Here is a 25692-nt window from a genome sequence, read left to right on the forward strand (position 1 = left end):
ATGGCCATCGCGCACATCGCCACCGAGTACGTCTTCTCCGACTTCTTGCTGAAGGAGCCGCCGGAGACGCGCTACAAGGGGCTGCGGCTGGAGCTGGCGCTGGACAAGATAGTCACCTGCATCGCCGTGGGGCTGCCGCTGCTCCTCATCTCCCTCGCCTTCGCCCAGGAGGTCTCCATCGGTAACCGGCCTTCCCGACAGGCGCCTCCCGCGGCGCACAAAGGGCTCGGCGGGGCGGGGGGCGGCGGAGCGGTGCGGAGCTCCGGGGCGGGGGAGGCGGGGGGGGAGGCAGCGCTCGGGGGGGGCTCCGCTGCCAGCTGCGGGGAGGGGGTTCCACTCGGGGGTAGGGGAACAGGCGCCTCTGGGCCCTGGGGAGTGCGCGAGAGGGAGGGCAGCTCTCCTGGAGAGCATCCCCGGCAGCTGGCGGTGCCCCCGTGCAATCCTGCCCGGGTGTGCTGGGCATCCCGCTGGCCTTGCCCGCTTTTGCCCATGCCCTCCTCCTCCCTGGGGCATTCCCTAACCGCTGTCATTCTCTAACGCCTCCCGAGCAAGAGCCCTGCCAGCTCGGCTGCTGCATCTTCTCCCGGGTGTGATTTAAGGAGCGCGATGGAGCCGCGCAGCTCTTTTGTTTCTCAGTGCTGCCCAGCCTGGAGCGTGAGCTGTGCCTTGAAAACTGCCCCTGTGCTGCCGTTCCTGGTGCTTGGAGTATTTTGCAGAAAGATCTCGCTGTCGGTCAGCAGCTGTCAGGGATAGGTGCCAAGGAGAAGGGGTCTCAGACCTCCGCGTTCGGGCTGCGGGCGGCTCGGTTGCGTGTTGAGGCTGCTCAGCGGCTCCTGGGCTGCGCTCTCCAAAGCTCTCCCCTGCTCTGCTGAGCTTCTGCGGCTGTTCCAGTTCACCACCTCCTGTCACTCAGTAGACGAAGCTAGGCTTTACCTGAGAAAGGTCAGATTTCCTAATTATTTCGCTGTAGTTTTTCCCCATCCCCAAGTTAGAGAAGTGCTCGCGTATCAGCCTAGTAGCCAGCCCTTTTCAGAGTCTGAAATGACTTAAATCCAAATGCCAAGGACGTGTAACCTGGGGGCTTGCTTATAAATTCTTTTGCTTATAAGAATTGCACTGCATTTAAGTGGCACTATATGACTGAAGATTTCAAAGGTGAATCAGCAGTGCCATCCATTCTGAGACAGAGGTGAATCATAACTTCTTCCACACTTTCCGAAATAGTTTGATTTACTGCATGTACCTGTTTATTGGCATTCAGTGTTGTATACCTGAAATACATGGCCTATGGGTTTGAGTCAAATATCAAGAGAGTGGAGGCTGGAATGGGATGGTGAATCTGTGCAACAACGTCATGAATAGCATTAATCAGATACCAGATTGCTTAAGAGATAAGATGCCCCAGAATGCTGTATTTACATCTAGCTACACGCCTATGGCAATAGATGTGGTTTTGACCCAAGGCACTGTCGCCTGCAATAACTGACTGTGCAGAGGAGGCGAGGACAACCAGGCTTGGAATGCCAAGACCAGATCCAAGCCCTGTGGCATTTCTGGTCAATCAGAGACTGGATGGATACGGCAGCGTCTCTGTAATCTAACCTGCTGCTTTTAGTTTTAGATCTGCCGCTGATATGTGCACATGTCTTCCTCTTAAAGCAATGAAAAGAGAGTTTGCTTTTCAGGTGCATGTACTAGCTCGTATATGGACCCCTCAGTTCTGCTTCCTTCTGCTTCTCCTCTAAAAGCGCTGGATCCACCTCTGTTTGAAACAGTGCCTGTGTATCAAGGTCTCTTTTATGAGCTCTGCAGAAGTATTTCTTTCATTTTCCTTCCTTATGTAAAGCTCCAACATACAGTTGAATTTCAGAGTTTGGTAAAGTGTGCCTTTCTTTTCAGATGAGTTAAGTTTTCACCTTTGCTAATCAAATGTTTGGGCTTCAGTGCATGGTATGTATAAGACCTTTCAGTATTCAACTAATTCAGATTGAATCTGTGACTGAAGTAGATTCATAAAGCAAGAATTAAAATGTGCATCAACATCTTGCGTATCAGGGATAGGCCATGTGCTTTATTTTGCTTGTAATCCTGAGAACTGCAAGAAGAAAAAGTGGGGTTTAAAACCAAGCTCTTCTATTTGAAAAATAAATATGAAAATAAATATGAAAAATATGCCAGGCCCCTGGCGTGAGTGAAACACCACCACGTGGTTTCCATACAGAAAGTGATACTGTATCAGCCACGCTGCTATTACAGCTATTGCCTGTTTCCCGTAGAGTCTCTGTGGCTTAGTGGGCTGGCTGCTTACGGGAGATCCCGAAGATGTTTCCATTAGGGCTTTTTGGGGGATGGGGAAGGTCTTGGGGGCTGGATATGCCCGGTTCTGTGAGCACTAATGTTCAGCCAGCAATAAAATAGAAAGCAAGGATTGGTTTCACATGTTTACTGTTATAATTGTGCTTTCAAAAAGTTCGTGGGCGCTGAACTGAGAGAAAATGGTAGGGTCCATTTTAGGTCTGAAGAAGAGCAACTCAGAATCAGAAGTGGTTGTGAAAGCCACAGCATGGAAATATCTCTGCTTCCGAGTACGAAAATTGAACACCCTTTCCAAAAATGAATGCTCAGCTCCTATTTCTGTTGGTGTAATTGCATTCTTCCCATCTAAAATTCTCCTGGCACCTCGAGCTGTCACCTTCCCTTCCCGTTCTGCTTTCCTGTTTCACTGCAATGCGGTGACAGGTAACTGCAATTTTCCTCCTACATGTGGTTGCTGTCAATTGTGCAAAATGATTAAAATGTTTTCGAAGATAGTGAGGATTGTGTTGTGTATGCTTGTATTTCTTATCTTATGGCCTTATATTATTTCCCTATATTATTTAGCAATTCTTAGGGTAAATATACTACAGGTGGTCAGGTAGTACAGTAACAGAAACTATATAAATATGGCTAAATCACCCATCTCTCTTAGAAAAGGAAAACCAAAAAGGTAAGGGCACCCTCAGCAACATACGGCCACAGAATCAGTAGAAGTTTATCTGTGTCATTTTTCCATGACCATGTTTTTAATAAGAATAGCTTTGAGACAGGATTGAGATTCCAGTTTTAAAACTCTGTGTGTATATATTATGAGATATGCTTTCTTATTGTAAACAACTTAGCTGAAAACATAGATATTTATTACCAAGGCACTGCTTGTTGCAGGATACTGCAGCCCTAAGCAGGTACAGTCAGCTGAGCAGAGAGGAAATCGAAACAAGCTGCTTAATTTTGGCAGAGGCTTGTTTCCAAGTTAGTTCTGGGAAAAATATCAGCGACTGCCTGAGGTTGCAGCCAAAAGAAAAGTAGATGCGAGAGCTGTCCACTTGACATCAAATATTTGCGTCTTTTCCTGTAGAAAGGCAATTGGGAATTGCTCATACGGGCTTAAGCCCAGCGGCTGCTCGTCACCAAATGATCTTGTTTGACCTTCTCTATACCACAGGCTTTTGGGCACCACTGTGCAGTGGGCAGCGTGTGCCGACTGTGTTCACTGCAGCTTCGTGTGGGAGGTGATGGCTGGGAAGGGAGATGAGGAGGGAGGGAGAGTTGGAGAGGGGAGAAGGGAATCTCGTGGTGGCCACCAGCAGCCCTTACTACGTGTTCAGTTTGGATATTGGTTGTGCATGGCTCATACATAGCTCATACATAGCTGGTATGAATTAATCCTCTTGTTTTAGTATCTCTGTTTGTTTTATGAGATAAGAAAACACCTTGGAAACCTTCCCAGGACATAGAAACTATCATATTTTGAGTAAAGACACCTAAGAAACTTGGGTATAATCAGCATGAAGGCCTGGGTAGCGCTACTGGCTTGTCAGTTGTGGCAGGATGGTGAGTTAGGAAGCGCCTGGCCATGGACCAACCCACAGCACCTGCATGAATCTGTCAAAATGAAGATTTGCTGCACTAAAAAAGTCTTATTTCCCTGTGGTGCTCGCTGGTGCATCTTTGCATGCTGGAGAGTGCTCAAAGGTGGGAAGGTGGAGCCTTGCCCTATGCTCTACACGCCACGTGGTTAATGTCCCCATTGACCACTTTGGGCATTCCCAGTGGTGACAATCCTTGCTTGCCCTGCACAGTGTCCACCTGATTTCTGGGAGGGTATTTTCCCCAATTTGTTTGTTTTAGTTCCCACCCCCCAGTTGGCTGCTTGTGGGATTTGAGGTGCTTTGGCTGGCAGAAGACGCAGGGTGAAGGGTGTTAGTGGGGAACTCTGGGTGCCACATCCCAACACCTTCTGTGGGTGCCACGGGGGCAGCAGTGCCCATCTGTGGCACCCCTTATTGTATGTCCAGCTGGGCCCCTATCTCTCTGTACAGATTAATCATGTTTCTCAAACAGTCATGACAATCAATTGTGTAGAAGGGAAAAAAAAACCAAACAATTGTGAGACTAAATCACAACAAATATACAAAAAAAGTAGTCTGAACTCTTGAAATAGGCTCCTTTCCGGCTGCCCTGCCACTGGCCCTCCCTGCTGATGTCCCTCTCCCTTCATGTTCACAGGTTGCTGGGGAGGCTTTTGGGAAATAATCCTATCTTGTGACTTCCGTAAGGGCTGGGGGCTAAAGTTAAGTTGGGTGTAATTAGGCCAAAGACTATTACTGTGGCAGCTGCTGGCTGAGAGCTTGAAAAACATCTCCAAGTGCTTCTGAAGCAGGCTGTATGCTAATAGTTGAGGTTTGCACATCTTACATTCAGTTCGGCAGGGTGCTCGGAAACCCAGGGCATTAATGACAGGACTGAGTCAACAAGTGTGTGAGTAGCATCGGTCTGGAGCAGCCAGGCAAACTATGAACTTCAAAGCATCTTTCGCTAGAGGTGCGGACCCCAGAGAACAGCAGCATATGCTGTGCTGCTCTTTGGCATATAAGGAGTGCTCAGTAAATAGCAGAAGTTACCAGCATCAGGAACAGGCCTGCCTGGGGAGCCAGGACAAACTTGTAAAAACATTTGCTTTAATGTCAAGTCTAAATTGTCTTTGAGTGAACATCTTCAGCTGTTGGTGAGGAGATTTTTTTCTGTTTAACTTCTACAGAGCCAGGTTTTTATTTCCTACAAAAATGATGGTAAGCTGCTTTTGGTGCCAAAATTAAAAAACATTAAGGCCTTCTGGCATTGCCTGAGATTTGGGGTACCACCAATGTTGGCAGTGGAGCCACATGGCCATTGCCACTGCTTTGAGATGTTTCTCTTTCAGGTGAAGGGAAACTTTTTTTAGTTTTCCTTAAATCTCACTGGTGGGAATTCCATTCACAAGTTCTTTCGAATGAATCAAAAAGCTTATTGCTCTGAAGGCAACGCTCGATAAACACCCAGCTCTTTCCCACTGCGTGATTTGGAGACGTCTCTGCGGAATAACTGACAGCCCTGTGGAGAGGGAAAGATACTTGCTGGCTGCTCTGACCCACTCCACTTAAGCATTGCATCACCTGAGCTTTACGTTCTGCTGCTACTCCATTGCCAAAGTAAACCTCAGGGAACAGGTTCTTTTCTCCACTGCACCCATTTGTGTCTCTCCGTACTTCCATCGTAAACGTAGTGTTTATTCTGTTTCACCCAGCCTGCCACTTTGGTCCATGAGAAGCATCTATAAATCTAATAAAATCATTCCTTCTGGTCTGCTCTTAATGCATGTGTGTACACCCACACATATAGTTGCCTCTTCTTTGGCATGCATTGGGACATCTTTTTTCATATTTTAAAATCTTTTTTAACATTGGGTTGGAGGATGTGCGTTGGATGGTGCCTGGCAGTCTATATATTGTGTATGTGTGCCTTGAGTTTCTTGTTTGTGGGTTTTTCTCCAGTGGCCCTTAATGTGGATAATTCTTGCTAGATAAAATCAGGTGTTTGGGTATCGTGGCTAGTTCATTTTGCCGTGTGGAAAATTATAGTAGTAATTAATGGCTAAGTTTTCATGCAAGCTTATGCAAATCCTTTTCCAGTGATTGCAGTATATTAGAAACCAAATAATTACTTACGGAAGGTTTAATCCTGTCAACTACAACCACCTGATCCTGCTTCAAGAAAAATAGTTCAGCATATGGTTAACATTGATTCTTGGAAGTACTCTCTGTTAGTTGTAGTTTCTTAATTAGATGTTTAAGTCAGAAGAGGGGTGTTGAGCCACTGGGGATGAAACCAGTCCAGCTTGCTGGGTTTATGCTCTGTCTGGTAGGGATGCAGCCAGAGGATGCTGAGCCCTCTGCTCATCCTGCCTTGCACCCCAGCAAAGCAGCTGGATACTGAACAGGGACTCTCTCCTTCAGATTTGAGATTTTCCTTGGGATTCTGGGAGTTTCTTTTTGTAGGTAGGTTTCTTTTTTGGAAAGCATCCACAGGGGCATTAGGGTGAGAGTCGCAGAAGTGACTTGTGTCGTGCTCATTTAGCATCAATACCAACATTTCCACCTCCGTTTGGGCAAAAGGAGCTGGAGTAGCCCACTGCTTGCATCTCAACTCTGAGAAGTCCCAGCTGGGATTGGGACATATTCTTTTAGATACCTGGTGACAGATCCTTCCCAAATGAGCTTGCAAGGCTTAGGCAAAGTGGATGAAAAGGTGTTACTAGGGCACAGGATCTTCACCTGTAGGCAGCTCCATGCCAGTTTTTACAGTGCTGTGTAGGAGCTGCAGAGGAGCCAGTTGCAGAGGAATAGGGTTCTCCTGGTACAGACATGGAGGAAATAGCTGGGGGCTTGTTGGCAGAGCACACATGAAGACATGCCGCAGCTGGGTGGGGTGACAGCTCAGCTTTGCTGCTCGCTGGCTGCGGTGACTCAGGCTTGTACTCTGCACTCAGTTGCATGCCTGCAAGTAATTCCTGCCATCAGTGACCAGCTCCATCTGGTAATCTTAGTGCACCTGTAAAAGTGAGGTTTTATCATACATAGCTGCACACCTGTTGCTGCCTTAAATTTCTGCAGCTCTTTTGGGTGGTCTCTCTTTAGGGCAACCATAGTACGTGGCATTTTTTTGTCCTCATTTGTTGGCAAAAGTGTAAGCCAAATCCCCATCACTCCCTCTCCAAAGCTGATTTAGTACCACGGAATGATTAAAAAAAAAAAAGTGCATTGCCAAGTGTAATGATAACTTGACCAAAGACTGTTGTGGCAACTGCTTAACGAATGCACTCATTTGTTATTCCTCATCCTTCTCACTGTGTATTTTATCTCCCTGTTATTGTTATGGGCTTGGCTGCTGCTTTTCTTTTTTCCCCTTCAATTACTTGTGGGAGCAAAGGATGGGGAATGGCTTCATGTCACCTAGCCAGGAGGCTGTTCCTTTGATAGTAGAGGACTATTAGCCTTTCATAAACTAGCCCTGTGCATGCATGTGTGCACGGTGGGTCTGTGGAAGGCGTTTGGCCCTTTGCCTAATTTCTCCTCTAATAAAAACTACAGATCTTTTTTTTTTTTTTCACTTCCTTCAGAATATCCCAACATAAAGTAAATTATCTGTATACCTTTATTGCTATTACTCCTTTGGAGGGGAGAAGGAAGGAAAAAAAGATGGAAAATTGTGACCATTTCCAGATGCATTTAATAATCTGTGTTCTGTGTAGATTATGCACAAAAACAACCTCTCTGTTTAAGCCTTAACATTACCATGGTTAGTGCAAAGTTCTAATTTACGTTAACAAGTGTTTACAACCGAGACTGCAATAAGTTAATTAAAAACCAGTACAATAACTGGAGTGTCCCTAGCTTCTGCTTGATGTTAAGCTCTATCTGCCTGGCCCCCAAGTCAAGTTGCCAAAGGTTTCCAACATCCCTGCTGAAACCCTGGTAATCAGAAGAGCCAGGTTCACTGCTCTGCTGCACCACTGGCATTGCTGTAGCTATTCTGGCATGAAGTTGTGCACATAACTCTTTGGAGGAGGCTGGCTGCCTTTTTCATCACTAATTTTGGAGAAGAAGGCTGGCTGCCTTTTCCCTCACCAATTTAAACACTCTATCACTTTCAGTGGTTTCCCACCCATTAACGAGAATGAACACATGGAATGTGTTTCTTGTTGCAGATACACAGACATGAATAGGACAAAGCATCTTTCTGAACGCGCCTATTGCTCGCCCTTTGAAAGGGTCACTTGTTTGCTTCTTCACACCGGGCACAGCCAGCAGCAGGAGGTTTAAGTGATGAGAGCAGAGAATAAATGGTCCCTATCTGGTGGTGAACAGACACTTCAGTTGGCTGCTCTTTTCTTTTCTTCTTTTTTTTTCTTTTTCTGCAGTGTATTATTTCTTGAGCTTCCACAGCTAATGGAAATGCTCTGGAAAGCAGAATCTCCCAAAGCTTTGGGAGAGTGCAAGTGCTTGTCTGCCGCCAACTTTGCTAAATCACATGAGCTCTGGTCTGATGAACAGTAATTTGTTTTCCATAAGGGAGGCTTGTGACATGTCAAACCATGTCCTTATGATACGACAGCCTTAGAAATAATTATAACAGTGACTCGTAAGGAAAGGCTTTTATTCATAATGCTCCTTGACTATGCTATGTTGTAGAAGGGCTATCCAACTTACTAGGCAAATGTGGTTGGCTCCTGTTACAACAGAAGTTTTTATTCTCTAAAAGCTAAACCAGCAAAAAGGCACGGATGATAAAATTTTATACAAAATACTTTTTCCCTATAAAGCATACAGTGATGCCATTAGCACTGATTTTGATGAATATATTAAGAAAAAAAGTAGCAATATTTCCCCCCCTCTTGCTATTTTGATATTGGTGTTTTGTTGGAGGTTGCTCTTGGAAGAGGGACGTTCATGGAAAAGCCATCTCCACTTTGTGTAATAGTTCGGTGAAACAGCTATCCTGTTTCAACATTTAGGAAAGCCTGCTGGAAACGTGTGGGTTTTCTTGCTTTCACTACCAAAGCTTCGGAAAGAAAATCAAAACCCCTCATCCTGTTTTACTAGCTGTCATCCAAGGAGCCACTGATACTCCACATCCAATAACCACTCCTCCTCACTGAGGTATGCTGCGGTAAGACTCAACTGGTGCCTGTAGCTGGTCAGAGCAGAATTTGACCCTAAGGCTGAGGCTGGCTAAGTAGCTGCTCTTGCTGTCATTTAGTGCCCTGATCTTAATTTGAAGCTCCTGAGCAGCTGGAGAGGTGCTGGGAGTGAGTAGGGATGATGGTGGTGCCTGGTCCTCGGCACAGCATGTCACTGCGCTGGTGAGGAGGGGTCAGGCACCCCTTGGAGGTGTCTGGAGGCCACGATTGCTCTGCCAGAAGTTATGTGAGGAAATCCTTGTTTTCACATGCGTAACTCGAACCCCTCAAAAGTCATGTGCGGTCTCGGAGGCAGAAAAAGTGGCAGCACCCTGGGCCAAACTTGGCCTCGCATCACTGCAAGGACTGCTGGCCTGCAGGAATGGTGCTTGGGGTCTTGTTTCAATAAACGTGTAAGTGTAGGTTGTGCATTTGGGAAACACAGCAGAATGATGGTACGTGGTGGTAGCTGTTTCCTCAGGAAACCAGCCTTATCCGATCACACTTTATATCTGCTGGTTCCCCTTGGCCCGACCTGAGTTGAGTGCAAGTGAGAGAGACAGGTTTTGGAGGTCAAGTTCCCCCAAAAACTTAAGAAAATAGGCCTAAAAGACAGGTGCTTATAATATACTGTCTCAGCCCTTAGGAGAGGAGACATCAGAGAGTCCCTGTGGGAGTTTAACCCTTTGAGTGCAGTGGGAATTCAGTGACTGTCCTCCCTGCAGAGCTGCTGTGTTTCGTTCGATTGCTTAACCTAATAGCTTTGGATACCACAAAATCCTGAGTGTAAGCTTTTCTTCCTAAACTTGATTTCTTTTTTTTTTTTAATCTTCTGAGGATGTGATAACTTTTGCTTTGTTTTCCCAGGTGCTCAGATAAGCTGTTTTGCACCCAGCTCCTTCTCCTGGCGACAAGCTGCTTACGTGGACTCCTACTGCTGGGCAGCTGTGCAGCAGAAGCAACCGTCCCAGAGCAACTTAGAAAACATTCCCCTGTGGCTGCATAAAGTATGTACAGATCTCCTCCTGGAAGAGTTGTCCCCATGTAGAAGCCTGCCTTTGCCTCACTTTTCTTGCTGCTCTTCTCTGCTATAATCCTTGGGTTTGACTTAACTCTCTATTTTTAGAGAGAATGTTTTCTTTCCCTGACTTCCAAAGAGGGTAGTACTAGAGAAGGTATCTTCTGCTTTTAAATAAAGGGTCTGTTGTGCTGTAATAACAAATATCACCAGTTATCTGACACAAGTAATGTTAACGTTGCTGTGTTGCCCTGGAGCTGAGTGCCTCCCTTGGCTTTAGCCAGGAACTGTTTTAAAATCAGGATATAAGAAACAAAAATTGCCCTAATGCTTGTATCAAAAGCTTACTTTAGGAAAACAGGATAATAAAAACTTTTCATATTTTTGTTGTTTTACACTTGGCCAATTTTGCATGGAGAGGAACTAATGGCAGATAGGCATTTTGGGAGAGGTGAAGTTCATCACTGGTACCAACAGGTTTAACCCTCTCTTCAGTTCGCTCTTCTGAGCTTCCACAGGCTGTTCCCTTGCAAATCATGAGCTGGCTTTCACTGCTCCTGGTAAAGCATCGTCATACTGAATGCACAGTAAGAGACTTATTTTATGGGTAAAAAGTGCAGTAGGTACTAAGATACTTGAGCTGGCTCAAAGTGGTTAGCTGAGCTTTGCCAGGAGTTACAAACTCCTAGTAAATGCCATGCCAGTGCCTGGAGCTGACTCAACTCAAGAGGCAGCGTCGTCCTGCTTGGGCGGTGCTGATGCCAAAGTAAGAAATGCTGTTGGAGCTCTTCAAATTTGGGGTGTTGTGTGCTGCCTTCCCCAGCCCTTCTATTACTTGCCCCAGCAAATAACTCCCCTGGCACCTGGGAGCAGAGAATCTGGTGTTAGAGGGAGCTCAGGTCTGGGACCTGCAGCACCTGTATTTCTGGGTTTTGCTGGTGTATCCCATACCTCAGCAGTTATTATCCAGTCAGCTGGTGGTACGTCCTCTGAAAGACTATCCAGGGCTGTCTCTGCTTCATTTGCTGACTCAAATCACTAACTAAAGATTTACTACTGCCTTCTCCAGTTAGCTCCACTCATAACTTTGACCCAATGGTCTTGTGTTTCATGAATATTAAAGCCCGACTTGTTGGTTTCTAGCCTGAACTCTTCCTTGCTCAGGTAGTGCTCCACTTCACTTCAGCCAGAACTTCTTCAGAGGCCAGTCGAAGCTGCTGGGACACCTCGCAATGCGGGCGGCTTGGGTGGGTGGAAACTCCACCTGCAAACCTGGATACGTTGCTGCCCCTTTCTCTTGAGGGAATGAGTTCTTGTTACCCCATTTCTTTATGTTGCATTTTATGCCATAGTCACTTGCTGATAGCTGTAAGTCTCCTGGTTTTCCAGCCATGACTAACAGTATTCATACTTTTATGATGCAACCCATGTTAATTTGCTGACTGGTGCTGACTCAGGAATTGATGCAGGGCACTTCTTCCCACAGTTCCTCCATGATAGCTTAATGGTATGTGATGTTTCCTTGTAAATACCCTGCAGACTGTCTGCAAGAAGTATGTCTGAACAGCTGAGTCAGAGCTTGTAGCAGAGGCTGAGAGCCTTCCTAAGCTTAGGTGACAGAAGATTTGACTCCGTGGTGCAAGGGCAGGGATGCACGTAGTGGGACAGGAGGGATCATTAGGCCCAATTTTTCTTAGGACAACACTTGAGGATTTTTTTCTGCTTTCTGAGCAAAGCATCTCAGGTTCTTTCTAATTTTCTGACTCACTTAGCATCTCACTATATTGGTGTGCTAGAAGGCTCCATAAGAAACGCTTAAGGAGGCATTGAATTATGGTTTTGGGGGATTGAGGTTGTCAGCCCCGATTTCTGATCGAAATGGATGGATTTTCTTATGGCATGCTGCCTATGCTCTGTCAGAAGTGCTGTCAAAGGTTTGCATCCTAGGAGGGTGCTTATCGTGTTACAGATAGGGTGGAAGTAGGGCCGTGTGGCTCTTGGTGAAGAAGCCAACTTGCAGCGACTTGCCCTGCTTTTGTTCTAGGCATCTTACTCCTCCTGAAAGCTAAGAGCACCTGATACCTGAACAGGATATGTCTGACAACTCAACACCAGAAACCGAAGCCCATGTTAACTGGTATTGATGAGGCACTGAAATCCAAGCCTTATCTGAGCAGAAATCTGTGCGGAGAAGTACTCCTTCCTCCAGGCTAAAGATGTGTGTGTTCAACATCACTGCTCTGCAACAAGTAACTGAAATGGGAACTGCAGAATTAGTGCCTCTCTGTATCTCATGGCTGTACTCGGAGAGTAACACATCCCACAGGGCAGTCAAAGACGAAAAGAGGACCAGATCTGACACTGGCTGTTTGGTAGCCTGTGGCACAACACTCCACCAAGCTGTGCAATACAGGAAGCATGATCTTTCTGGACAGCGAGAGCTTAGGAGTCCAGGAGTGTTACGATGCAGAGCCCTGATCCCCCATCTCAGCACACCACATTGTTTTCAGTCTTGTGTTCTACATTTGCAAAAGCAGCTATAAAGGTTATCATCAAAGCAAATAATTTATGCACATCAAAATGCTTATACTTCATAGATGTGTGCTGTTTTCTTACATCAGTGACCATAAACACGTTGAGCAATTTTAAGTCAATACTAGCCACTATGAATGGAGAAGAAAAATAACCTGCGTGCATGCAGTCCAAACTCTAGAAATCTATTTAACACGCTGAACTCCTTTGAAGTCATGACCATTTATTCAAGTGCCTGCATTTGCTCCTCTCATGAAGATTACCTGCACAAACTGAATGTATATTTTCCAAAACAATTCTGTCTTACCAGAATTTGGGAACATCTACATTCAGACAAATACTCAGAATGGCATGAACCACCTTCACTACATTTCAGTTCCGGATGCACAGTAATAGCTTTTCACTGATAAATACACATACGGTGCTAGCACTACAAATATCAAAATGAATTCCTGATATTCTCATGACATGACTTTTTTCACCATTTATTGGGAGGCCAGGGAAATAAGCTTTGAAGACATCAGTCCATTTAAGTTAATTTGTTAGAAAGCAGCTAACTGTTCAACCAGAATGTATGCACAGGTATAGAAGAAGAAGTGTTTGAGCAATCTGTTTGCATAAGCACCTAAGACACTGGAATCACGACACTGTCTTTTAAAGATGCATTAGCATCACACCCTCCTGAAGGTGAAAGGAAAAATCAGACTAAACCACACAATAGCCTATTGTATAACAACCCCAGCTTCAACTGTGCTAAGATCCAGTAAATACACAGCAAATAAGTTAAAAGGGCATTTTAAAAACTTCTTCATAAGCTCAAATATGCTTTTATCATCCAAAGAAAATATAGCTGCCAAGGGTGGTGTGACCCAAAAGGCATTTTCAATGATGTAATCTACAGATTGCTTGCCAAGGTCTGGATAAAGATGGCTGGCCGAAGATGAGAACCACTTTAGAGACATTTAGAAAACAACAGTTTTCTAATTTTAATGCATCTTCAGTCCTTATTTCCTCTGGGCAAACACTATTAAAGTGACTGCAAGCATTCAGACTTCTACCATACCTAACAGTGGTCAAACACTAACTTTAAGTACAATAGCACAAAGCTGTTAAGCTGCACCGGTCTGAATTACAGCCTTGAGAATATTCATTGGCATACAGTACTCAACAAAGAAGGAAGCACTGAAGCATCTTCACTCACTTGAGATGAAAATATTTCTCATTAAAAAATAAGATCATGGTGAAGTGTCTGCTTCTTCAGTTTCAAATTACTATATGCCACTGTGAAGAGCTGAAGCAAAGGCACCAGCCCCCAAACAGATTAATGACAGTAATAACAAGTTTCCAGAAGCAAAGGTATTAAGGTCCCTCTGGATACAATCCTATTCCTGCTTGAGTCGATGGGAGATGTTTCACTGGTTTTCAGGGCAGAAATGTGAGCTATAAATGACTCATCATTCTGACGGTTGCCATGTGGTTGAGATATTATCCAGATCTGAAAGTGAATCTCAAACCATGCATGACCTTTTTTACCCCACCTGTTACTTACTTTGTTTTGATACAGCTTAAAAACTTAAACAATTTCTCTGTGCACTACGGATTAAAAAGGCTTCGCAGCGCAGTCTCCTCTTCCACTGGACTCACAACGGTGAAAATCTTGTTTCTATTCCAGTTAAGAATCAAGCTAAGTTTTATCAAAATAAGTTGTCAGGGGGAGCACTCATCTTTAGAGACAAGAAGCAAACTATCTGCACAGAGGGAGCAAATACATGACCTTCCACCCCATATCAGCACTGTCTGTCTCTCTTTCCCACTCATCTTTAGAAACCAACATCTCTGTTCTGACACTTCAGATAGATACAAGAAACCTCTTGAAGGAATTAAGCCTGAAAGAAAAACCCCAGATGAAAACAGACAACAGAAGAGCGAAGCCTGACCAGACTAAGTTTCATCAATGACAAACCTGAAGAGTCTTGTCAGAGGACTCAACCATATAAGCATTTTGTCAGCTTTTTCAGTGACAAAGAGGAGGAAATCTTAGTGTTAAACTAAGAATATATGCAGGACATACCATAGTCTCTTCTTTCCATTTATCTTTCTGCAGACAGTTTGTTTCTTGAATCATGCATTTCAGTACACAACTCATTTTGCTTTCTGCTAAGGGTTATCCAGTGTGAAGCATTATTCCAGGATCACTGGAAGTTTCAAAAATCCTGTTCTCCAAGGAGAGAGGCCCTGGGCACCCTCTGGGAGTGCACAGACCACTAGAGAGGCAGGGAACCCAGAGAGCCTGTAACGTATGCAGTGCTCAAAGGTCTGTCAAGCAAAATGAGCTACAGCAATACGTAATGAGGGGCAGTTGACCTCTTGCCTTCCTAGTGCTCTGCTTCTATGGGAGCTTGCCGTCAGCTAAGGGACAAGCAAGGCAGGTGAACCTTAGCTTTCAGGAGCTCAGCAATACTTAGCAGAAAACATATAGGGGACTCTAGTTTGAGTCCCTGGTGCATGTGCTACTAGTTTTGTCTGTTTCATGCTGAATACTAATCATACAGTATCTATGCCTAGTACCTTCCAGAAACTTGGATTAGCCTAGCTGAAGCTCTGCTATTCTGTTTTTGACTGGCAAACTTGTTGGGTCTTTGCCTGTCCTTGTCTCCTTGCAGCTGGGTGGAAGTGAAGGCTCAGGGCATCCAGGCTGAAGCATGGTGTTGCAGCTCTCAATGCACTTTCACTAATAAAGTTCAGAAAGGAGCATTTTGCACCATAGGATATTGTATCTGTTCTAATGTATCTGTTGTAATTTGCTTTCAGAGACCTTCCTTCAGTTATGCAATCTCATACCATCTCAAATCCAATATTGTGAACTTGCCATTGAAAAGGAACTTGGTAACTAGACAGCAAAGGAAAAACTGGGTTTTACTTTTAAGGCAATATCTTTCTTTGGCATATCTTTGACTGTATAGTTCTTGAAGTCAGTGACACTTCCCATTTAACGTAAATACTACTAACTATCCAAGACTGAAGCAGCATTTCCTCCTTGTGTATTCAGTGCCTTGGAAGTAAATACATAAACCATAAACGAAAGGCGTGTGGCACATGCTCATCCATGTACGAATACCACGGAGTCCTCTTCTTAAAATGGGAAGTCATTGTGCGTGACTGTAAAGTGTAGTCAGATGAGCTGTATAATCCAAGTCTGTTGCTCTGAAACCTAGGACTCATGCCAGATGACTTTGCATTTTCACTTCTGCCTGTTGGTTCAAGGCCTTAAATTTTAATGATTCAAAACAATTTGCTGGTTATCTAAGCCTACTGTTAACAAATAGAACAAGCGTATCTTTCATTTTTAAAAAAGCCAGAATCCGAGAAGGATGGAGTCGTGCATCAAGTGCTGTGGAAGGGCTGACAAATACAGGCTTTTGTTTCCAAACAAAAAGAGCTGGACTAATGGTCACGCTGCTGCTCTGGTTTTGAGACCATTCAGAAAAGAGCTGCATAGTGTTTTGTCATGCTGCCATAAGCTACAGCTTTGGGAGCGACGAGAGCCTGGCGAGGGGAAGCCCAGTAAACGCGTGGCAAATGTGCCTTTGCCCCAGTGGAGTGATGCTTCTAGGTGAAGAGGCAGTGGTGAAGGAGTCGGGGAGAGGCGGAGGTGCAAGGGAAGATGGGACAGGCCCGTCTTCGTAAGACAACAGTCTGTAATGAGGCAGGGGAGGTGGGTGGGATTGGAGGAGGTCTGGGGCAGAGCAACAGGGCTGATGCCAATGTGCTACACGAGTGCAGGATGTGCCCACAGAGTCTTTTTGTAGGTATAAAAGAAGAGATGGGGACTGGGACAATGGAGGTTTTGGGCTGTGACTTCAGTGTGTCAACTATCTTGCCTTTTGCCGCATGTCTTGTAGGCCTCAGGGTAAAGAGGTCTCAAGGATTCATCGGATACTGCTGGTGGCGTTTCCAGTTTTAGGGGTCAGAAAGGGAATTCATAAATCCTCTGACGCCTGTAAAATTTCAAATGAGTGAATAGTAAAGCCAAGTGGTAGAAACCAATGTAAGAGGCTTTGGCCGCTCCTTACTAAATCAGATGTTTCTTTGTTGTTTCTTTCCCCGCCTGGCATCAGTGGAAGAGTGCTAAGAGGTGTATGACACAGAAGTGAGTGAAGTCAAACAGGCTTTGCAGCAATCTTCTACAAGCTAGCATTTGTTAAGGCCTATGGAAAAGGTGTTGCAGCAGCTTGGAGGAGCTTAGATAAGTTTAAGCTGTGTTCTAGATAGAAAATTTCTATTTCTACATAATGCAGAATTCAGAGGGCTGAAAGAGCCTGGCCATGAAACCGTAAAGCTTTGGGTAGACCAAGGCATCCAGGACTCTGACCTGAGAGACCCAGTGGCATTGTCCACGGAGATAAATAGGAAGGGCAGATTCTTGAGCTGTTGGGTTTGAGTTGACGAGATGTCTACAAAAACACATTGCATATGCCAGAGCTTTATATCTCAATTGGAAAGGATAGATCTGGAAAAAAACCCACATGATCTGAGGTTATCTGCTGTGTAGAAAGAAGGAAGAGAGGAGGTAGTGAGGGCAGAGCTCTGCACAGTTTCTACAGGCTGCCGGGGGTAGGGGAAAGATCATGTCAAAGGTGCAGCAAGTAGAGCTGAGAGCTGGGAGATGACAGACCCTAAGGACGTGTTTTTGAGAGAATGAGCTTGCTCAGTTTGGTCAAAAGCAGTCAGCAGTTCAGAAAGAAGAGCAGCACCCATACTCAAGGGCTGTCTTGGCTGCTGGCATAGGTAAGAGTTCTGGAGGCAAGAAGTTCCTGATGGGGACTACAGACAATCCTTTCGGTGAGCATGGTTTAGTGCTGCGGAAGATAGTATGGATTCAGTGGAAGTACTGGGCAGATTAGCAGTTCCCAGCTGTTCCAGGAGATCAGAAGGAATCCCCTGGATCCCTCTGGCCTGTGAGGTGGCCTGCAGTGGAGAGGGGACAGGCCCCAGCTATGGTAGAGCAGGACGGGGTTGGTGCTCATTCCTTGCTGGTGAGGAAGAGCTACCTCTGGTGGGATGTACTGTATAATTACAGTCAACTCTGCTTTGTTAACTAGGTTTCTGAGGCAATCTTGTTACTGGTTAGCCCATCCCTGCAGGGTTTCTCTTTCAGTTTTAAAGGTGAGCCTTTCTTGAAGTTTTCTTTCTTGAGGACTTACCTAGAGATGGAATTAGCAATTTTGGCCAAGTTCAATTACGTTGCTACTGAGCAGAAACGGTTAAAGTATGAATTTATAAGAAGGGTTGCAAGGGAAAGCTGACCTTTATATACAGCATTCTCTGTTTTCGGTGGCTATTTAGTGCTTTTCATGGCTTTGTCTTACTGTGTGTCACAAATTTCTGATGTGACTCCTATGTAGAGAACGTCCACATCCAGAATGATGGTTTGTATAACAGTCTCCAGTTGCCGATGCAGTTCCTTTAAGAAGTCAGGTTTTATTTATGTGCTAATATGTCATATGCATTCCTAGTATTAATAATAACATAGGATTTTTCTTTAATGGTAGGTAATATTAGAAGCAGCTTTCCTGGATAAATGTTTAATAACATCAAATTATTTATTTTGTGCATACAAAACTTGAATCTCTCCTGATTAATGCAAACACAAGTTAACATGTTAATATAAGGTCCAGATTCTCATCTTGTTAAATATCTACAAATCTAAGTGGAGCTGTTCCACTTGCACTGATTAATGACTTCAGTCCAAGTTTCCTCTAAAATTCTCCATTGGCTTTTTCAATGAATGTGCACGTGGGCGTGGCTGTAACATTTAAGATGCTTTAAATCTGTTTCAAATTTGTTCACCACAACGAATTTAAAATTCTGTAGGAACTGATGCTGGATTTGAGTTAAGTGTGCTTACTATCAAAAGCTGAATGTCATGAATTAGAGATTAGCCAAATTTGCAGCACATTTTGTTAATTGTTAATTGCTTGTCTAACTAGATCTTACATCATGTCTCTTTAAGGGTAATGTTATGTATGAATGTACACCTTGAATATAATGTCACAGTAGATAGAAAATGCCTTCTTTCCAGCAGCTGGACGGAATTAGAGATTAAATCTCATGGTGAAAAACTCCTACTCATTGGTGACTAGAAGGAAGACAGAAAGACTTTAAGCTGTTGTATTTTATACCTACTTCAGCCCTTTCGCTAAGCAATGAGGACTGTAAGGACTGATTCTCAGCACTGCATTAACACCAGACCATTGTGATGCCATGTGTACGTTTCCATTTAGGAGTTATCTAAAAATATTTAAATACCCTGAAATATTACAACCATAGTAACATCCTTTACAGTCTCTGTATGTCAGGCACTCTGAACAGACGTGTGTCTTTGCAGGCAGATGCAGTGCTATTAATGGGTTATTCATTAACCTCCTGACAGCTAATGAAGAGCAGGAGAGATTTTGCCAGTGTTTGGAGCATTTTAGTTGCTATGAACAGTGGTGACACATTTGGGAGGGAGAGTTATGTGACACTATCCTCTTCTTCCAGCCAGCCTCTCTGATAGCTGCTTTGGTTGCCCTCGCTATTTGTTGTTCCCCAGGTTAATGCTGCCTCTCTCAATTTCAGCTCCAGCAGTGCAGTTCTGAATAAGCAATGAAAATGTTATCAGGATCATGGTAACTTTATTTTTTTACTTTGCAAAGCTCTAAGCAGTAGCAAAGTTACTGGAGCTATCTGAAAAGAGAATGTGCTCCCCTGCATATCCCCAATAACCACAAAAGGGTTTTACTAAAAGCATTTAAATAAAATTATAGGGAATTTAATAGACTTATAGGGAATGATGGAGACTGGTTGACATTTTATATACAGGTGGAGCCTAATCTGAATTTTTTCTCCCTTCAGTTCTTCCCATACATCCTTCTGCTCGTCGCTATCCTGCTGTATCTACCATGTTTGTTCTGGCGCTTCACTGCAGCACCTCACCTTTCCTCAGACCTGAAATTTATTATGGAAGAACTTGACAAAGCCTATAACAGGGCAATCAAAGCTGCTAATAGCATCCGCAGCGGGGACCCCAGGGACCCTACTGAGTTGGTTCCAGCTGTTAATGAGAACTTGACACAGAGGTAAGATGCTGGGGCTTGGCTTTCTTTGCTCTTTTGCTTAAGCTCTTAACAGATGGGACACCTGCACTCTCTTAGAAATTTATTGCAAAGGTTTGAAGGTCGACCTGACACACTTTAAAATTTGGTTAAAAAAAAGAGGATGTCTGAAATCATTACTGTGGGCACTTGGAGCTGGAACTTGTAACTTTCTTTTTTCGAAGAAAACATTTGATGAGCTCTTCAGATTACTAATTACCTGACGTGTCCTGATTTCTTTAGTTGTAGTAGGTCTTAATTAGTTTTACTCACCACAGCATAAGAAAAGAGGGCTGGCTGCAGTCCTCAGTTCTCAGTGTTCTTGCCAGTCGCTTGCACACTGTGAGCAAATTCTGTTACTTGTCCTCTCCTGTCCTTTCAGATCTCGGTCTCCAAAGCTTCTGTTTAAAGAAAAAAACCCAATAAAAATCAAACACAAAAAACAGCAAAAGCAAAAGCCTCCTCTCTGATCAAATTGGTGCACTGTTCTAACCAGATCCAGTTTCTGCTTCATCCTAGGTCAGAGTACCTTTGCATGTGGGGGTAGAAGCAATGCAGTGGGGACTTAGGTCTGTTCTTTAAAATGTGGAGTTAGGTCTTGACAAGTAAAAAGCCTTCCAGTGTGCTATTACCAAACAAAGGCTTGGGAAGTCTGCTTTTCCTTATGGATTTGCTTCCTATACCTGTTTTCTATTGGAAAAGAACAAAAACATTTTTGCTGTGAGGGCAATACTTTTTTTCTGTCTTCAGTGCTTGAGCTCTTTTGTCTCTTAAGTGGTTTTTCTGTATTAGAGTCAATATTTCTCATTTATCTGCTATTCTGATGTTTTTCTATTGACTTCAATAAAACTACCCTTGATTTACCCCAGTAAGAGCAAATCCAATCTTGTGTCTATTTTAGAGTACTAGGTTTCTTTGAAATCTAAGGTAGGTGAATGCTGCAGCATCTGATCTGTGTAATTTGGGTGTTTTTTCTCTCTCTTTCAGTTTGTGGGAAATATCTGAAAGCCACTTTAAATACCCAATTGTGGAGCAGTACCTGAAGACGAAGAAGAATTCCAAATGCCTAATAATTAAATATATTATCTGCCGTTTACTCACTCTAGTAATTATTTTCATTGCATGCCTCTACCTGGGCTACTACATTAGCCTCTCCTCTTTGAGTGATGAGTTTCTCTGCACTATCAAAACTGGGATCTTAAAGAATGACACAACTGTTCCTGAAGTGGTTCAGTGCAAGCTTATTGCTGTTGGTGTCTTTAAGGTACTCAGCTATATTAACCTGCTAGTCTATCTTCTAGTGATGCCGCTGGTAGTGTATGCAATGTTTGTTCCATGGAGGTGGAATTCAGGTATTCTCAAAGTGTATGAAATCCTGCCAACTTTCGATGTGCTGAAACTGAAGTCAAAGTGTTTTGATGACTTAAGCCTTTACCTCCTCTTTCTTGAGGAAAACGTGAGTGAACTTAAATCATTTAAATGCCTCAAAGTGCTGGAGAACATTGCAGCTTCTGAGAAGTTTGATGTCATGCAACTTTTAGTAAACCTTGGTACTATTAAGACAGATACCGTGGATGGGAAGCCAGGGACAGCTGTGTTGGAGAAGCCTGAAGAAACAACTACAGAAGAGCTGGAAAAAAATGCAACAGAGCTACAAGGTAAGGTGACCTGCTCTTTCTTTAAAAAGAAAAATCAAAGAAAGAAACACCACAAAAACAGCACATCCAAGCCAGCTGGTATAGAGAGATAAGGAATCCATTAAAACAAAACTTCATTCATGCAAAACAAAGCAGGTTTCATCTAGATGTGTATTCCTACCAAAAACATTTTCATATATTCTACAAGGAAATGGACCTGCTTAGACCTTGCTCAGTTGTCTGCAGTATAACTGCTATAACTTCACACATGTGCCAAAAGATTGTGGTGTTGCAAGTCAGTGGCACAGGCTAGATGCTGAAGTGTCTGTTAAGTTGGTGGTCCTTGCTGACATCTCTGCTCTAGCAGAAAGAGGCATCAGCCATCTGAACCTGAAGGCCTTAAGACCACCTGCACAGTAGAAGAGCACTAGATTGGTCTACAGTAGGTTGCACTTGAAGATCCAGTGAGAAAGCTGGTGATTTCAGGATATTTGTTTTTCAGAGATTAGCTCAAAAGAGTAGTAACTGCTGCTTCTGGTTTTCACTGAGGCTTTGCCAGAAATCTTAGATGAAGGTAAAAATAAGTCTGATGCTCAGAAATGCCGCTGACGGAGGAACAGAAAATGACAAAAGAAGGGAAGTGGGACTTGGGGCCAGTGAACATGCTCCTGTTCCTTCTTACACAGAGAGAAAGGAAGATTGTCTGTAAAGTGGTTTTTGTCAAAATGGTCTGAGTTGACCTGGATTGGTGCAGCTGTTCTCTGAATATTCCCACCAGTTCCCAGACATGGTTGGCTCTGAGCAATTGCTGTTATATGAGATGTAGTCTCAGATTCTGTGCTAAAAAATGTGGCATATCTTAAACGTGATTCCAATTCCCTCCTCAAGTGCAGAACTAGAGAAGAGAAGCCAGATATCCAGGCAGCGGCATGAAGGGATGGAAAAGCTTTCATTTCATGTGAGCATGACCGCTGTCACAGAATCACAGAATCACTAAGGTTGGAAAAGATCTGTAAGATCATCAAGTCCAACCATCAACCAACACCACCATGCCCATTAAACCATGTCCCACAATGCCACGTCCACGTGTTCCTTGAACACCTCCAGTGATGGTGACTCCACCACCTCCCTGGGCAGCTTATTCCACTGTTTCACCACTCTCTCAGTAAAGAAATTTTTCCTAATATCCAGCCTGAACCTCCCCTGGCGCAACTTGAGGCCATTTCCTCTTGTCCTGTCGTAGCTGTCCCCACAGAAGCAGCAGGACAGCAGTGCCTACATCCCCTGAAGGAAGGAGTTGAGCCCACTCTGTGGGCTGCCTCTTCACAAAGTCCGTCACTCGTGGAAGTGCAGATGCTTTAAAACATTTAGCAGCTGACTTGTGTAGGTGAGCACAATGCTGAGGGCAAGCTGAAGAACTGTTTCAAAGGCAGGAAAAAATTAAATCTACTTTCTCTTCAGAAAGCTATGCCCTGTGCTTAATAAATAAGAAGCAGCAGCACCCAGAGGGTAACTGTTCCTCTGTACTTTGGTCAAGCAGTTCTGGTAGGCTGAGGTGTGGAGAAGTCAATTTCTACAACAGGGGAATTCAGAACAATCAAAAGAATTATTTGCAAACTAGAAGAAGCACTTCTAGCAGCCAGCTCTAGCACAACAGTTTGGAGTAATTCTGACAGAAAATAGTATTCCTCTTAAATGTGTCCCTTTTTGAAATTACAGGTGGGTATGTTTTGATAGGAGAATTTAAGAGCCCAAGGTGGAGGTCTCTGCTCAAGGAGTTGAAAAACCTAATAGAAAATCTGACTCATTTTTATCTGAAAGCAAAAGTTTTGAGACTGTTTTCATCTCACAGAAACACTTCAAGGACTTATTTTCCTCCAGAGCAGAACAAACTCATGCTTGAAACTCTGTTAAAATGCATTGCAGAAAGAAGCTGCCGTTTCATGACCAGCTCCAGCTGGTGCAACCCTCTCCTGCCTGGGTGCAGCTGCAGACTTCACTGCCCGTCAGCAAAGCTTCGCCCGTGGCTCGTCGTCTTTTCTTCGGTCACTAGTGGCATCGGCATGTTTTACCAAGTAGCTGTGTTAACAAACCAGTGGTAGATGCTGGCTCCAGACTGTAAGGACATCCTGCAGCTGGGTGCCGCATCTGGACTGCGCGGGGGCAGCTGGAGGCTGCTCCGCAGCTCCAGCACGGCGCAGGACAGCCAGCCTTGCAGCACTGTCTTGGTGGCAGTTCCTTTGTAAACAAGAATATGTCGAATGGTTTGATGGCCCTTTCACTTCTAAAGGTTTACTTTCTCTTTAGTTTTGACAGACCATGATGCAAGTGGCAACGTGAGTCCGAGAGAAGATAAAAAACTTCGCCAAAGACTTATAGATTCTTCATGCTGATGCTTCCCTGCCGCAGCAGGCAGGAGCTTCGTACTGCAGGAGGGTTTCTCCTCTGCCTTCGCTGCACTCAACGCAAGGTGCTGCTCTTTGAATGCAACCGTCTTGATAGCCTGACAATTCCTCAGAGGCCAAACTGGTTTACAGACTACTTGTTGTATAATAATCAGCAATCAGGTACCTGAAAAAGCATGTTGTAGACTTTCATTATTTATTTAAAAAAAAAAACCACACAAGGAACAACAAGAACAAAAAATTTCTGTAATGAGTAACAAGTGACATGCATTGAATGCAATTGAAGCTGGCAGCAGGAAAGAGCTAGCACTATACTGTACAGGGATGGGAAACATAACCTTGTGGGTAACAAAAAGAGATGGCCACATTTCATTCTGAAGTGTTGCTCTGCTGGGAGCGGCCATCTCAGTTCTGGGGTTTAAGTGGGGCAACTTGGGGCTCTCTGCCCTGGAAAAGGGGGCGGGGGGTTGTTTATTTTTAATGAGTCTGGTTAATCTGTACCAGGTGGTGGCTGGCCACTGATATTGGCTGTGTCTTCACAGGAAAAATAGAGGTTGCTCTGTTCAGTCTGAGATGTCTTGGTTAGCCATCTCAACATTGATGTCTGGGATTAATTACTTGGCACTGATGGAAAAGAAACTACAAACAGGCTTAGTATAAGGGGGTACTGTAAATGTTAGGGATTTTGAATTTTCTATGAATTCATAAATTAGTAATGTCTTAACACTTCTTTTTACAAAATGTAATGATTTGTAAGCGAAACATTAGTTTAATTTCTATTTCTCAGCTGTTTTGGTCTTAGTGACTAACAAATCCGCCTTGGAGTTTGTACTGACGATCAGTGAAGTTGGTTCCATTTTTGTAATGGTCTGTAGAAGTTGTTTTGTAATGTTTGCATGTGTGGAATTTGTTTCAACATGTTTGTAGTATCAAACGCAATATTAGTTGTGCTGTTTTCCCAACAACCCCACTTGAGAAGACAGTCTTATTTGTATTACAGTAGCACCCGAGTGCCTCGGCAGAGCCAAGCGCCTGATAGCCAAAGTGAGGTAGATGTAAATACAATGAAAAGTTGTTCTCAAAACACCAAACACCCTGTGACTTAATTTTAATTTAAGATAAGATGCTGAAGTGGATTGGAACAGATAAAAGAAGGGGGAGCATTTGTATACTGGAAAACTGTCCTGGTTTGTTATTGGACTATTTTGGGAAAGTAGCATTCAGCTTTAAAGTCATCCCCCCTGCCCAGGACCTCTACCTTCAAAGAACATTAAAACGACCTTTGTCTTGAATTTTAGATACAAGGTGAGGTGGGTGGGGGTTTACGCACCACAGTGGCAGTGTGTATCTTTCACAAATGTTACATGCTCACTTGTTTTTCTGCATTGTCCATGTAACTGAAATGTTTTGCCTGTCACCTCTTCCAAGTTGTCTTTTTAGACAAAGTAGGACCTCTTTTATAGCTAGGTAGGACCTCCATTTTCTGGCTCATCTGTGTCACCCACTGTTGTGTTCTTGACTGTTAGCATTCTCCATATGGCTGAGGATGAGGGGGAAAAACAAGTAGTCGGTGATACCATCTTTGCACAGAACTGTTTATGTGCTGCAGCAGATTTCGAAGAGATAGTGCACCTACTTGAATTTGGCAGCTGTTGTTGAACAAGTGGACCCCAAAGTGCTGCCATACTATACTTTGGGCTAGTATTACAAGAACTCTACAGTTACTATATGGCTTTCAGCTAAGACAAGCCTTATTTAAAAGAAAGTAAGTCTTTAAAGCCATAGTATTATGCTACCTCTGCATAGGACAGTAGCACAGCTGCAGTCCTAATGTCTGTTGCATTACCAGCAAGAAACAGGGCTTGTGTTGGATACTGGTCGTCCAAACTGCTCGGTTTTACTGCCATACTTCTCCCAGCAAACCTACAAC

General features: G+C 44.0%; 1 protein-coding gene across 1 annotated transcript; it reads left to right on the top strand.

Annotated features, from left to right (window-relative positions):
* Positions 1–23750, top strand: PANX1 (pannexin 1). The gene is made up of 5 exons (XM_009808084.2): positions 1–181; positions 9902–10041; positions 19482–19705; positions 20708–21378; positions 23665–23750. The coding sequence occupies exons 1-5, from the start codon at positions 1–3 to the stop codon at positions 23748–23750; spliced, it is 1302 nt and encodes a 433-aa protein (XP_009806386.2).
* Positions 23751–25692: the final 1942 nt, after the last annotated feature.

This window comes from Gavia stellata, chromosome 1 (assembly GCF_030936135.1).
Source record: "Gavia stellata isolate bGavSte3 chromosome 1, bGavSte3.hap2, whole genome shotgun sequence".
NCBI lineage: Eukaryota > Metazoa > Chordata > Aves > Gaviiformes > Gaviidae > Gavia > Gavia stellata.

Coding starts and splice junctions, on each gene's coding strand:
- PANX1 (XM_009808084.2), top strand. CDS start 1: ATGGCCATCGCGCACATCGCCACCGAGTACGTCTTCTCCGACTTCTTG. Junction 19,706..20,707: donor AATGAGAACTTGACACAGAG/GTAAGATGCTGG, acceptor TCTCTCTTTCAG/TTTGTGGGAAATATCTGAAA. Junction 21,379..23,664: donor AAATGCAACAGAGCTACAAG/GTAAGGTGACCT, acceptor CTTTCTCTTTAG/TTTTGACAGACCATGATGCA.